At 36.4% G+C, this 16,446-nt stretch overlaps 1 protein-coding gene across 4 annotated transcripts in view; it reads left to right on the top strand.

Moving 5' to 3' along the window:
* Positions 1-16,446, top strand: part of ZSWIM5 (zinc finger SWIM-type containing 5) — a 137,369-nt gene that overhangs the window by 69,873 nt on the left and 51,050 nt on the right. For all 4 annotated transcript variants that reach the window (XM_074334625.1, XM_074334626.1, XM_019716552.2 and 1 more), the window contains one exon: positions 10,192-10,548. In XM_074334625.1, the coding sequence (XP_074190726.1) occupies positions 10,192-10,548 (357 nt within the window). The remainder of the gene's footprint in view (positions 1-10,191; positions 10,549-16,446) is intronic.

Genomic DNA, 16,446 nt, shown 5'->3' with positions numbered 1-16,446 from the left:
CTTAACAACAAGGTTGCCAGTTCAATTTCTGCATGGGATGGTGGGTTGCGCCCCCTGCAACTAAGATTGAAAACGGCAGCTGGACTTGGAGCTGAGCTGCGCCCTCTACAACTAGATTGAAGGACAACGATTTGGAGCTGATGGGCCCTGGAGAAACACACTGTTCCCCAATATTCCCCAATAAAATTTAAAAAAAAATAGTGAAAAGGAGAGACTACTTTCCAACTCATTCTGTGAAGCCAGCATTATCCTGATACCAAAATTAGACAAAGATATTACAAGGAAAGGAAACTATGGACCACCATCTGTCACAAACGTAGATGCAAAAATTCTAAGCAATTTTAGCAAATTAAATTGAACAATATATTAAAAGGAAAATATATTATGACTAAGTGAGGTTTCTTCCCGAGATGTAGGGTTGGTTTAATACTCAGATATCAATAAGTGACCTGCAGTTCCACTCCTAGGTATGTACCTATCTTAGTCTGTTTGGACTTCTATAACAGAATACCATAGAGTGGGTGGCTTATAAACAACAGAAATTTATTTCTCACAGTTCTGGAGGCTGGAAAGTTTAAGATCAAGGTGCCAGCACTGTGGGTTCTAGTGAGGGCTCTCTTCCAAGTTGCAGACTGCCAACTTTTCATTGTATTCTCACATGGTGGTAGGGGCAAGGGATCTCTCTGGATCCTCTTTTATAAGGGCACTAATCCCATTTATGAAGGTGGAGCCCTGCCCCATGACCTAATTGCTTCCCAAGAGCCCCACCTCCTACTACCATAACCTTGGGTATTAGATATTAAATATATGAATTTTGGGTGGACAGAAACATTCAGCCTATAGCAATAGCCAAGAGAATTGAAAACACATGTTGACACAAAAACGTGTACATAGATATTCATAGCAGCATTATTCATAATAACCAAAAAGTGGGAAAACCCTAACATCTATCAGCTGATGAACAAATAAATAAAATCTGGCATACCTATACAATGGAATATTATTTAACAGTAAAAGGAATGAAGTGGGCACTATCAAGAGAGTGAAAACACAGCCCGCAGAAGGGGAAGGACTATTTACAAATCACAAATCTGAAAAAGGCTTAGTATTTAAAATATATAAAGAACTCGTACAACTCAACAACAACAACAAAAGCCCTTATTTTAAAATGGGCAAAGGGTTTGAAGAGACATTTGTACAAAGAAGATATACAAATGGCAGTAAGCACATGAAAAGATGCTCAACGTCATTAATCATTAGGTAAATGCAATTGAAAACCACATTGAGATAAGACTGCACACCCACTAGAATGGCAATAATAATAATAATAATAATAATAATAATAATAGGAATATGAGTATTGGTAAGGAAGTGGAGAAATTAGAACCCTAATACATCACTGCAGGGATTATAAAATATTACAGCCACTATGGAAAACAGCTTGGCAGTTTCTCGACACATTAATAGTAGAATTACCCTATGAGCAGCAATTCCACTGCTAATTATTTATCCAAAAGAATTCAAAACAAGGACTCATATACTTGTACATTAGTGTTCTTGGTGCCATAATTCACAATAACCAAAAGGTGGAAACAACTCAAATGTCCATCACCTGTTGAATGGATAAACAAAATATAGTATATTCATGCAATCTAATATTATTCAGACATAAAAAGGAATGAAGTATTGATACATGCTACAATATGGGTGAACATTAAAAACATTATGCTAAGTGAAATAAGACAAACACAAAAGGGCAGTTAATATATGATTCCACTTATTTGAAGTATCTACGTAGAGCAGGCAATTTCATAGAGATAGAAAGTGAATAAAGAATACCCGTCGGTGTGGGAGTGAAGAATGGTGAGTTACTGGTTAATGGGTAGAGTTTCTGTTTGGGATGATGAAAAGTTCTGGGCACAGATAATGGAGGTGGTAGCACAACATTGTGAATGGATTTAATTGTTTCCTTTAAAATGGCTAATTTGTTTCCTTTAAAATGGCTAATTTTGTGTTATATGAATTCTACTTCAGTTTTTAAAAATATTTTTAAAAGGAAGAAAAAGGAATGAAGTATTCAATGTTAAAACAAGGATGAACCTTGAAAACGTTAAGTGAAATGCACAAAAAGCCACGTATTGTATGATTCCGTTTATATTAAGTGTCAAGAATATGCAAATCCATAGACAAAATAGATTAGTGGTTGCCAGAAAATGGGAAGAGGGGGACAGGCGAGAATTGGGACTGCCTGCTGATAGGTACAGGATCTCTTTTGGGGGGTGATGGAAATATTCTGGAATAAGTTAATAGCGATGATTATATAACAGTGAGTATACTAAAAACCACTGAATTGTATATTTTAAAATGGTAAATTTTATATAATGTGAATTATATCTTAATAAAACATTTTTTACAAGAATGCAAAGCATAAGCCAATTAAAATATATGTAAAAAACTTAATCAAGGTAATTCACCACATTTAACATTCCAAAAAAGGAAAATCATGTGTTCTTCTTACTAGCTTAAGAAACAGCATTTGACAAAACTCACCATCTATTCTTCATTAAACACACACACACACACACTCACTAAACTAGGAATGACTTTTTTATGAACAAATTTAAACTCAGCTTAAAGAAGACAAAAATTAGATTATACAGAGCATGAGAATCCATACATGCATAATTCATGATTTAGATATTTTAAAGACACTCAAGGAGTTTTTATAAAGAAGTATAAATGAAGAGGAATATTCCAATATCTTTAATTTTAAGCAGAACCTAACCTCAAATGCATAGTGGCTGTAAGATTTTATAATCCCACCAGCGATGTATTAGGGTTCTAATTTCTCCACTTCCTCACCAACACTTATATTCCTATTATTATTATTATTAATATTATTACCATTCTAGCGTGTGTGCACTGTTATCTCAATGTGATTTTCATTTGCATTTACCTAATGACTAATGATGTTGAGCATCTTTTCATGTGTTTATTAGCCATTTGTGTATCTTCTTTGTACAAATGTCTGTTCAACAATATTCCATTTTGTTCCCTGCCTTTGGGGTTAGAGCAGCAAAGGAGTTGAAAGCCCTGTAAGAACAGTGGGCACAAGGAGATGCTGGCCAATTGATGGAATTGTGGAGTAAGAATGTAATTTTGATTCAGAAGAGTTGCTGACACTAGAGCTTTTTCCTATGAAGAACTGCTCCTAGGATCCAATGGATGATGTGAATGCATTTAGAATCCTGAGTGAAGACTTAATGAGAATGTCTTCTATTTGATTGGTGTTTGTATGGAATCAGGTTACTGTAGAACGTAGAAAAATGGTTTTGCTCCAGTTTCTAAACAAAATGAAAAGCATTGTCCTAATTGAATTTGTTTTGCCATTCTTGCTGCCCCACACAGGTCAAGTTACAAGATGGAACAAAAAAATAAAGCTAGAGGGTAATATGAGGCCTTGACCAAAATGCTGTAAATGTTAGGAATGGCATTCTTACTAGCGTATGAAACCTTTAAATAAAGAATGTTGTCTGGGATATGCATTCATCTCCATATTAAAAAGGGCATGTAGGAAATAAAATGTCATGGAGTTTAGAAAAGATGTGGATTAAGATTGCCTGAAAATTAGTGTTTTGATTATTATAAGAATTTGATTACATTTCATATGATATTTATGCATAGACATTTTTCTTTAGATCATCCGAGGCTAGGCTCTACTTAAAATTAGGAGATGTTTAGATATTGCAATAAGGGAACTAGCTATAGTTATAGTCGGAACATTAACATAACATTTTTGAGTACTTAGGTGTGGCACACTATTCTAAGTGCTATATATATATTATCTCAAATATAATTTTAGTATATTCTGATGATTTGATTCACTGCACACAGTGTCAGAGAAGTAGCAAGGAAATCTTTTCCTCTGGGAAAGGATATCTGTGAAATTTTTTTAATGCTTTAACATAAATATGAATACTATTTTGAAGACTCAAAAATAAATATTTGATCACTCAGTATTGTGGTTGATAAAAAATAGCTGTGTATATCCTTTTCCTTTTGAAAAGCAGCTTATTGTTCAGTTTTTCCCCATTGATGTAGGTTACTGAATGGAATAGGGTAATTTCTGAAATCATTTTACAATTATATGTTGCCCTTTCTCTGTTCAAATCTGTAACCCAGGTGATAGTTACTAGCCTGTAACATCCATTTTTGCAACATGTGTACCTTGTATATGTGATGTGCATTTCACATTGTTTCTGCAGAGAACTGCCTAAGGAGTGTGGTATTTTCTTTTTTTTCCAGTCTGTGTTTAAATCTGTGAACCAAAGAGCAGGCAGGCATCTGATCTATGGTTCCGAATAGATTGGTTATCCATCAGCATACAAGACAACTTGTTCTCTAAGTTTTATGCTCCACAGAGTAGAAGGGGAGGAAATGAAATTACTATTTTTAAAGTGATTGTTTTATGCATGTTAGATTTTTAAATGAATTTTCCAGACAGATCCTTCCCATTTTATTTTTTTCTATATAAAATGTTTCTAAAATAGCAAAAGAAAAATAACTCAGTCTTTTAAAATATACACCTAATCCCCTTATAGAGATCCAAGTAAAAGAGTACTGGAAAACTAGATAATGCAAGGGCATCTTTGTAAGTGAATGCCTGGTTTTGGGAAGCCTCATTGTCCTTTAACTGGTTGCTGGCACAGATGGAGAGCAGAGACCATTGCCTGCAGAAGCTAGTGCTGAGAAGGGCCTGTGGCTGCTCTTCAGAGGTTAACACGAGGAAAACCTCTTGATTTGCCAGAGGAGGCTGGGAGGGGAGCAGATGGCCACAAGAAGCGCCTTCTCTAACACAAACAAACTGAGTAGCTCTCAGGGTAATGGAGCAGCAGCATTTGTATTCCCAAATAACAATACTGCTCCTCACTTTGCAATCTCTCGCACCCTCACCCAGTGTATGGGCACCATCTGCTTCTTGTGAACTTATATAGGTGCTGGTCCTGGCCAGTTGGGATTACTATTGAATGATATCTGGGAAATGTGTTCTTTATAACTTGCTTTCACATGAGTCTGATAGGCATATAAGTATTATTATGTCTATTTGCATAATTAAGAAACTGAGGCAAAGAGGAATTGAAGGATACTGGACTTACAACTCAAGCATCCTGCCTCCTGAGCTCTTTGTATCATAGTATGAGTCCATAGAGACATTCCAATGCTCTTGTTTAGGCAATACGTAGTTACCCAGCTCTTGAATAAGCCTTTCTGGAAAGGAAATTATTAATAGTTATTTTGAGGATGTCACTCTCACTGTTTTAAGTTTTTTGTGTGGCTACTGTTTTGCTAGGTGACAGAAAGGAGGAGTGACTGCTGGTATACTGCTGGTGGCCTTCCAGGAGACAGGAATTAAGTGTGAAGATCTAATTACGTGATGCAGTATCATCAAAACCAAGTTTATTCGAGAGAAAGCATTCTCATTCTAAGAAGTTAACCTAGTTTATATATTTCCGTGTGTACACACACACACACACAACCTACACCCTTAAACTGACTATAAGAAAAATGATTCTTTTTGTAAACCACAGCTCCTTTCCTTGTCATTGGCTGAAACTACATTCATTTTCATGCATTAGCACCTGCTCAGGGGTCTGGTGAATCAAAAGAGCAAAGAGCAAAATGGTTTTAATTGCCCAAGCTTTACTAGAGCCTTTCTTGCACTCAGACACACAAAAGACTTTGAGTGATGTCAGAGGGCTATACAGAGTGAGAAGTGCTTTCCTTTAGAACTCTCAGCAGATGATTCCCTCACTGTGCTGAGACGTTGTTTTGTACAGATGAGTTCATGAGCCCGTCTTCAATCCAACAGTGAGAGCACCACAGAGCACTTGTCAGTTTCAGTTGTCTTGAACAATTGCCCAGGAAACCAGGCAAGCATCAGAGTTCACTGACTTGTCATTGGTGCGTTTTTGTAGAATTGTATTTGCTAATTACTTTTATAAAGTTTTGTGTACATAACTTAAACTGTATAGTCATATTCAATATGTCATAGTAGTTACGAGTACAGGCTCTGGAGCTAGTCTACCTGTGTTTAAATTCCAACTCTAACTTTTTACAGGCTGTGGGATTTTTCGACAAGTTCTTTTACCTCTGAGCCTCAGTTTCCTCATCTGAAAACGGGGGATAATAAATGAACCCATCTTGTAGTGAGGATTTAATTAGTTAATACATGGAAAGTACTTAGAACACTTAGCACATAGTAAGTATCCAGTAATTGTTAGCTAATAAAACAGCTCATATTTTATCTTTTAAAATATGGGTTGAAAATTGGCAGAAGCATAACAGCTGTCCATTTGAGGTATAAATATGAATTATGGAAAATAATCTTGGTGCTTCACTATTATTAGCTTGTGTATAAATTATTGTTAACTGTGCTCACCATCACAGGAAAATTATTTAATTATTGGCTGATTTCATTTTAATCACAAAATCAGGAATTTTATAAACATGCTTAATTCTCTGTGAATCATGGATATGAATATATAAATTAAAAATTCAGTTTAGTGTTCATTTATTCATTCATCCTTAAACAAACACTTATTAAGCCTTTACATGTGCCTGAGATGAAAAAGACATAGCCCCTGCTTTTAAGGAGTTCATTATCTAAAGGGAAAAGAAACATAAAACCTATTATTACCCTGATGTCAAGTGCTATAAGAGAGATATGACTGACAAAAAAAAAAAAAAAAAAAAAAAAACTCAGAAAGAAGCATTTAATTCTCCAGAGATTAGGGAAGATGTTCCAGAGTAGGTTTCATTTGAGTCTAGAATTAAGGATGAGGAGATGAGAAGGGTCACACCTGGTATGGAAACTTCATATAGGCATAGAGGCTAAGCAAACAGCATAGTCAAATATCTGCAGGTAGTTCAGTGTGTTGAGAAGTGGGAAGCAAGTGGAGAGAGGCCACATCATAAGAAGTTTGATCTTTATCCTGTAGTCAGTAAGGAACCATTTGAAAGATTTTAAGCAATTCAGTTCAGCAAACATTTTTATAAATGTTGATTCCAGGCCAGACTCTGTGAGTTACCAAGAATATAAAATGAATAGGTCACAGTTTAGTAGGAATGACATGATTTTATTTCTCTTTTAGAAAGATCATTCTGTTTGTGTTATGGAAGATGAGTAGATGGGATAAGAGTTGGAGGCAGGAAGATTCGTTAATCCAGGCAGAAGATTATTATGATCTTAATCTGAGGCAGTATGACGGGAGTTGAAGGGGAGGAGCTAGAATGGAGAGATACTTAGGAGGCAGAATCCACTGGATTTAGTGACCCTTTTGGATAATGGAGCAGAAGGAGAAAACAGGATGGATACCAGAGTCATGGCTCCTGCCTGCCTCTCCAGCCTTATTGCATGCTACTTTAATCCTTTCTGTTGGCTTTCTAATTGCTGCTCTTCTTTCTGTTCTATGAACAGTCTATGTTCCTCTCAGCCTTAGTACCTCTGCAAGGCACCTCAGCACCTCTGCACATGTGGGGTTTTTTTTCCCTACCAGGAGCCCTGTTTATTCACTACTCTGCCATTTCACCTAATGAATTCTTTTTTTCTTTTCTTTTTTTAAGATTTTATTGGGGAAGGGGAACAGGACTTTATTGGGGAACAGTGTGTATTTCCAGGACTTCTTTCCAAGTCAAGTTGTTGTCCTTTCAGTCTTAGTTGTGGGGGGCGCAGCTCAGCTCCAGGTCCAGTTGCTGTTGCTAGTTGCAGGGGGCACAGCCCACCATCCCTTGTGGGAGTCGAACCGGCAACCTTGTGGTTGTGCTCCAACCAACTGAGCCATCCGGGAGGCAGCTCAGCTCAAGGTGCCATGTTCAATTTTAGTTGCAGGGGACGGAGTCCACCATACCTTGCGGGACTCGAGGAATTGAACTGGCATCCTTGTGGTTGAGAGCCCACTGGCCCATGTGGGAATCGAACTGGCAGCCTTCGGAGTTAGGAGCGTGGAGCTCCAACCGCCTAAGCCACCGGGCTGGCCCATGAATTCTTATTTAGTCTATAAAATTCTCAAAATGTTATTTCCTCAAGGAACTCATCTCTTAACCACCAGTCCCTAAACTAGGTCAGGTCTTCCCTATTATATGCTTTCCTATCATTCTGTGCTCCTTCATAGGACTTCGCACAATTAGAATTAAATCATTACCTGTGGACTTAATTGTTTCCCTAGTTAGAATATAAGTGCCATAAAGTTGGGGTTTATTTGGTCTTTTCACAGATGTATCCTTGGGACCTAACATACACCGTGTTTCTCCCAAAATAAGACCTAGCCAGACAATCAGCTCTAATGTGTCTTTTGGAGCAAAAATTAATATAAGACCTGGTATATTTATATTATATTATATTATATTATATTATATTATATTATATTATATTATATTATATTATATTATATTATATTATATTATATTATTATACCAGGTCTTATAGTAATATAAGATCGGGTCTTACATTAATTTTTCCTCCAAAAGACACATTAGAGCTGATTGTCCGGCTAGGTCTTATTTTTAGGGAAGCACGGTAGTAGATGTTAATTAGTTGAATGAATGATTTAACCTTGATTTAAGGTTTAAAAGAAAAAAGAGATAGAGAGAGTAACATCTGTATGTGTTTGGGCTCTTTGAATTTGTTATAGTCCCTAAGGGAAAGACATGTGCTATAACGTTTTGGTTACCAAATTGAATCTGACCAGGGAGACCACATGTTGCATATTCTCTGCGATTTGTCCCTATTAGGATTCCATTTTTCTATTAATTTGGTAATTGAGTATCTTTGTAGCTGACTGTATGTAAAAAAGGATTAAAATTGAGTTGGTATGATTTAGCAATGTCCTAATTAAAAATACATATTTTTAAGAAGCAATACCAAACATGACTCATTTTCCTAAGAAAATGAGGTTGGTGTCTTAGAAACATTATAATGGAAATAAAATGTGATTGTTAGGAGCTTAGACTCTGAAGTCAGACTGCCTAGGTTCCAATCCTAGCTCTGCCACTTAATGGCTCTGTAAACTTAGGCAAGTTAATTTTTCTAAGCCTCAATTTCTTTACCTACAAAAAAAATGGGGACAATAATGGTAGTAAACACAGAACGTCATGGGGAGGATATAATGCTTGTCATAGGACTTATTGTCTAGCACATATTAAGTGCTCAAAAAAATGTTAGTAATTAAAAATTATTTTTTATCAAAAGAAGCAATTAACTGTATTCAGAAAATATATTAATTTGAAGGAAACTTTTTACAGATTTATTTTTCCTAGTTTTTAAAGCCTAACATGTTCCAGAATGTGAACTTATGGTCATTTTAATTTCCATTATCATGATTATAATCATGCAATAAAGTTGGGGCATATTGCATAATTTCTCTGCACCTGTTCCTCATCTGTGAAATTATTGTCTCTTAGGTCGTTTGTTGTTTGATTGTGGGTAAAATCTCTCTCTTGTGAACTAGACTATAAGCTCCATAAGCATACATGTTAAAGCTTCTTCATTTAATATGATTTAGTTCAGCAACTGGGGCACCAGGTAGAAAATATGGAGATGATGTTTGGCTAAGCCATGAAAAACATAGGATTTTCTTATTTGGAGAAGAGAAATTTTATTTATATTTTCCGCAAGTGGAAAACTGGTCCTTGGTACTTTCTGGGTCCATGCCGTGGATTCCCCAGCCTTGATCCTGGAAAAGAAAATTGTTTAGTAAACAGTTTTAATCATTACCACTTCCCATTTCCTTTTGTGCCACCATTCAGTTTAGAAGGCAGGAGAATCAGAACTCTTTTAAGCCATAAGCTACTTGTAGGTTTTTAACAATTTCTTGCTAATCTTGACGTTCTTAGAGCTTTTGCTGCACATTTAAGCATGGTAAGCTCTATCAAGAACCACCTGCGAAGAAGTTGGTTGTTAGGGCTGTGAAGCCATTTCTGCACACTTTTACTCCAGGGTAAAGACTTTTTCTAGATTGTGTGTTCCTTAAGAGCAATACCTGAGTTGCTATGACCCTTGTGTCTTTGGCAGAGCTTACCATGTATATAGGATACACCCAGCAAATAGTTTCTGAATTGATTGACTGAAATGCAAAATGAAAATTTTCAAGTTTCTTACTAGACTCTCTAAACACACTTTCTTTGTTTCCTTAGGCTTCCATCTCAGTGGCACAGTAACTGAGCCAGCCACTACTTCTGAACCAGCAATGACTTACAAAGTTGCAATCAGTTTTGATCGATGCAAAATCACTTCAGTGACTTGTGGCTGTGGGAACAAGGACATATTCTACTGTGCTCATGTGGTAGCGCTCTCACTCTACAGGATCCGTAAACCAGACCAAGTCAAATTGCGTCTTCCTATCTCAGAAACCCTTTTCCAGATGAATAGGGACCAGCTACAGAAGTTTATTCAATATTTAATCACAGCACACCACACTGAAGTCCTTCCTACTGCACAGAAACTAGCAGATGAGATTCTTTCCTCCAACTCAGAAATCAACCAAGTGAACGGTAATTGTACAACATTTTTGTTGCTAAAAATCTACTGTGTTGCTTTATTGTTTAGAGGTTTGCAATTATATGTTTAGAGGTTTGTTTAGAGGTTTGTTTAGAGGTTTGCAATTATAATCGCTTAACCTTAATTCATTCTATCCAAACAGTTATGTATTTAAGCTCTTAGTTCATTAAAGCAGTCCAGTTGTCTACCTGAGAAAGGTTTTGGCAAAAAAGGACTGAGAAAGTTAGAGTTATACTGATCTAGTTTATGGACTTTATTTGTCCATGCAACCCCTAATCCCAGGAGCCTGGAATATTTTAGACTGTGAGAAAGCATGAAATAAATTTTGTTATTCAGTTCTTCTCTGTCTGACTTATTTCCCTTAGCATAAACTTTCCAGCTCCATCCATGTTGTCATAAATAGTAACATTTCATTCTTTTTTATGGCTGAGTAATATTCCATTTTATATATGTACCACAACTTCTTTATCAATCATCTGTTGATGGACACTTAGGTTGCTACCATATATTGGCTATTATAAATAGTCTGCAATGAACATACGAGGGGTACATGTATCTTCTCAAACTTGTATTTTGGATTTTTTTGGATAAATACCCAGAAGTGGAATTGCTGGGTCATAATGTAGTTCTATTTAATTTTTTGAGGAACCTCCAAACCATTTTCTATAGTGATGGCACCAATTTGCAATCCCATCAACAGTGCACGAGTATTCCCTTTTCTCTACGCCATTGCCAGCTCTTGTTGTTTGTTGATTTATTGATGATGGCCATTCTGACAGGTGTGAGGTGATATCTCATTGTGGTTTTTATTTGCATTTCTCTGATGATTAGTGACAGTTGAGCATCTTTTCATATGTCTACTGGCCATCTGTATGTCCTCTTTGGAGAAATGTCTATTTAGGTCCTCTGCCCATTTTTAAATCAGATTGTTAGTTTTTTAGTGTTGACTTGTGTGATTTCTTTATAAATTTTAGATATTAACACCTTATCAGATATATCATTGGCAAATATCTTCTCCCATTCAGTAGGTTGTTTTTCCTTTTTGTTGGTTTCCTTTAATGTGCAAAAATTTTTTAGTTTGATGTAGTCCCATTTGTTTATTTTTTTCTTTTGTTTCCCTTGCCCAAGACAACATATCAGAAAAAATATTACTAAGAGCAATGTCAGAGAGTTTACTGCCTATGTTTTCTACTAGGAGTTTTATGGTTTTGGGTCTTACATTTAAGACTAATCCATTTTTAAAAAAAAAATTTTATTGGGGAACAGTGTGTTTCTCCAGGGCTCATCAGGTCCAAATCATTGTCCTTCAATCTAGTTGTAGAGAGCGCAGCTCAGCTCCAAGTCAGTTGCTGTTTTCAATCTTTAGTTGCAAGGGGCACAGCCCACCATCCCATGCGGGAATTGAACCAGCAACCTTGCTGTTGAGAGCTCCCGCTCTAACCAACGGAGCCATCAGGCTGCCCCTCCGGAAGCTCATTGTTTTCAATCTAGTTGTGGAGGGCGCAACTCACTGGCCCATGTGGGAATCCAACCGGCAACCCTATTGTTTAGAGCTTGCGCTCTAACCAACTGAGCCATCCAGCTGCCCCAGTCTTTAATCCATTTTGAGTTTATTCTTGTATATGGTGTAAGAAGGTGATCTAGTTTCTTCTTCTTTTTTTTTTTTTTTTTGCATGTATCTGTCCAGTTTTCCCAACACCATTTATTGAATAGACTGTCTTTACCCCACTGTATATTCTTGCCTCCTTCATCATAGATTAAATTATCATATAGGCGTGGGTTTATTTCTGGGCTCTCTATTCTGTTCCATTGATCTATGTGTATGTTTTTATGCAAGTACCATGATGTTTTGATTATTATAGTCTTATAGTTTGATATCAGGTATTGTGATACCTCCAACTTTGTTCTTCTTTCTCAAGACTGGTGTGGCTATTTGGGGTCTTTTATGGTTCCATATAAATTTTAGGATTATTGTTTGAGTTGTGTGAAAAATGTTGGTGGTATTTTGATATGGATTGCATTGAATCTATAGATTGCTTTGAGTAGTATGGACATTTTAATGATGTTAACTCTTCCTGTCCATGAGCATGGTATATGCTTTTATTTATTTGCGTCTTCTTCAGTTTCTTTCCTCAGTGTCTTATAATTTTCTGAGTACAAGTCTTTTATCTCTTTGGTTAAATTTATTCTTAGGCATTTTTTTTGATGCAATTATAAGTTGGATTGTTTTCTTAATTTCTCTTTCTGGTCATTCATATTTGGTATATAGAAATGAAACCGATTTCTGAATACTAATTTTGTATCCTGCTATTTTACTGAATTCATTTATCAATTCTAATAGTTTTTTATGACAGTTTTTTCTTCCTTTTCAATTTGAATGCCTTTTATTTCTTTTTCTTGTCTGATTGCTGTGGCTAGGGTTTCTAATACTAGGTTGAATAAAAGTGATGAAAGTAGACATCCTTGCCTTGTTCCTGATCGTAAGGAAAATGCGTTTAGCTTTTCACCATTGAATGTGATGTTAGCTGTGGGTTTGTCATATACAACTATGGCCTTTATTATGTTGAGGTGTGTTCTCTCTATTCCCACTTTGCTGAGAGTTCTTATCATAAATAGATCCTGGATTTTGTCAATTGCTTTTTCTGCATCTATTGATATGATCATAAGATTTTATCCTTCATTTAGTTTATGTGGTATATCACATTAATTGATTTGCAGATATTGAACCAACTTTGCTTCCCAGGAATAAATCCTAGTTGATTATGTTGTGTGATCTTTTTAGTGTATTGCTCGATTTGGTTTGCTAATATTTTGTTGAGGATTTTTGGATCTATGTTCTTTAGGGATATCGATCTATAATTTTCTTTTTTTTACAATGTCTTTGGTTTGGGGATCAGAGTAATGATGGCCTTGTAAAATGAGGTTGGAAGCCTTCCATTTTCTTGATTTTTTTTGGAATAGCTTGAGAAGGATAGGTGTGAATTATTTTTTGGATGTTTGGTAAAATTCACCTGTGAAGCCATCTGGTTCAGGACTTTTGTTTGTGGGGAGTTTTTGCTTACTGATTCGATTTTGTTAGTAGTAATCAGTCTGTTCAGATTTTCTGTTTCTTCCTGATTCAGTCTTGCTCCAGCCCAGATTTTCTGAGCTTTAGACTCTGTATTCAACTGACTATTCCATATCATAGAGACATCCCAAGATCAATATACCCAAAAGTGAATTTCTTCTTTCCCAAACTTGCTCAATAAATAGCTCCACCATCATGATAAGAAACCTTATTGTCATCCCTAACACCTTTTTCATTCTTATAATCCACATGCATTCCTTTGCAAGACCTGTTAATTTTACCTCCTAAGTGTATTTCATCATTTTCCACCTCTTTATATATTTAGGGTGATACTGCCATCACCCTAAATCAAACCACTGTAATCTCCCACCTAGATTGCTACTGCAGCCTTTTAACTGATCTGTTTCCATCTCCACTATTGCTCCCTTCTATTCCACTCTCCATGCAGCCATCCAAAGTAACTTATCTGTAACTACAGAATTTTTACATATTGCTTTTTGTTTAAAATCTTCCAGTTGGTCTCCTGTTGCTCTTAGGCTAAAATCCGAATTTCATATTGCCTACAAAACCTTGCATGATCTGGCTTTTGCCTATGTTTTCACATGATATTCCCTCTCCTTGGAATGCTCTTCCTATCCTCTCCCCCTTAATACAGAGATACTTAATTACCACAATAATTTATGACTCCATGTCTTTTTCAACAAAAAATACACACAGTGTTTCCTCTACTCTCTGCCATGCTAGCTTCTGTTCATTCCTCAGGTGTCCGCTTAAATGTCACTTTCTCAGAGAAAACTTCATTGACCTGTCTTTCTTTCCACACAAATAAGTACATGTGTGATTTTTTTGGTTAACATCCCTTTCCCCGGCTAGTTTATCAGCTCCACAAGGACAAAGGACTTTATCTGCTTTGTTTATCGCTATATATGTCCAGTCTTTGTCACAGGCCCTGGCACATAGCAGTCTCTCAATAAATATTGGTTGAATAAGTGAAAATGTCTTAGAAAATCCTTCTTGGGGCCTTTTGCCAGTTCATGCTCTCTCAGATGCCTTTGATTCCTTAAACAGTTACACCAATACCTTGTACTTTGCTGCCTGGATGCCTCAAATATTGACTTACTCCCTTTCTTGCTACAACAACCCATTTTGGCAGCTCAGTTTCTCATTTCCTGACCTCATTGTATACCAGCAAACATTTACACAGTTTACCTTCCTTTCTTTCCTATAAAATAAATGAACCCTTTTGAAGTTTTAGGTGAAATTTTACTCTTAGTAACGCTCCAGGTTTTGCCTTACCCTTGCCCTATCCCAGCAGTTTTCTAGTCTGCACACTAGGTATTTATAAACTGCCTTATTTTTCTTACAGCTGCTGCCACTACCACCACTGAGGCCCAGAAAATTCTCCAGTTTTCTCCATACCTTTTCACATCCTTAGAGGGGATGTCATTGCACACTTCCAGCCAGTTGCTTAGAGCCAGATCTCCTGGTAGACTTTGCCCTGCGCCTACTGTTGAATCTCCTAATTGAACTACCCAAGGGTCAGAATTGGTGTTCAGACAATCTCTGCTCCTTGCTTTTGGAACAGCAGTTCTGCTATTTCCTCGTCCTTATGCTTAACAACAGGGTTCTCAGAGGACTCGTCCTTGGTTTATAGCTAGTTTATCTCATTTTATCTCTCTCTCTAGCACTACTAAAAACTAGAATCATTAGAGGTGAGACTGTCTTCTGCATTTTTAACATTAATCCCAAGTGATAATTCAGTGTATTAACATTTGAGAATCACTCACTAGTGAGAGAACTCTATTATTCTCCAAGTGATGCATTATTCTGACCAATCCGATACAGGTATACCTTGGAGATATTTCAGGTTCAGGTCCATACCACGGCAATAAAGAGACCATCACAACAGAGAAAGTCACATGAAGCTTTTGGTTTCCCAGTGCATATAAAAGTTATGTTTACACTGTACTATAGTCTATTAAGTGTATAATAGCATTATGTCTTAAGAAAACCAATGTACATACCTTAATTTAAAAAAAAATACTTTTTTGCTAAGAAATGCTAACCATCATCTGAGCATGTTGGAAAGATGGCTCTGATAGACTTGCTTGGCACAGGGTTGCCACGAACCTTCAATTTGTAAAAAGCACTATATCTGTGAAGCACAATAAAGCAAAGTGCAATAAAGCGAGGTGTGCCTGTGTTCTGTGTAGTAGCATAGGCCCCAAAAAATGATTTGGCTGTCTTCACACACACCACCCAGCTTACATTCAAGGGCCTGAAACCAGCTGGTGGATCACAGAAATAGGAGGCTAGAGGCCAAAGTATAGCCTTGTAGTAAAGAACACAGACTTTCGAGAAAAACCCACATGTAGATCCTGGCTCATATATTTTCCATCTGTTACATTACTTACCTGTAGAAGCTTTCGTTTTTTTCATTTTAAAATGAGAATAATAATACCACCTCATAGAGTTTTTACAAGAGTTCACTGAAATGTACTCAACAGATATTCATTGAGTACCTACTATGTGCCAAGCACAGTTCTACACATTGCAAATATACGAGCAAACAAAACAGTTTAGTCCTCAAGGAGCATACATTCAAGTGGGGATATGTATACACATAAAAAGTGCTTAGACTCTGGCATGTAGAAAGCACTCTATGAATGGTTGTTATTAACAAATATTTAAGGATAAGGAGGAGTATATTTGTTTTGCTTTGCCACTGTCAGGATACAAAAGAAGCATACGATATATTATTTGCCCACCTGGAGCTTAAATCTAGATGGTAATGAGACATATATTTGTTCATTCTATAAATATT

This window comes from Rhinolophus sinicus, linkage group LG06 (genome assembly GCF_036562045.2).
Source record: "Rhinolophus sinicus isolate RSC01 linkage group LG06, ASM3656204v1, whole genome shotgun sequence".
NCBI classification, from domain to species: Eukaryota; Metazoa; Chordata; class Mammalia; order Chiroptera; family Rhinolophidae; genus Rhinolophus; species Rhinolophus sinicus.
Note: the sequence above shows the minus strand (reverse complement) of the source record. Positions and strands in the feature narration are given on the sequence as shown.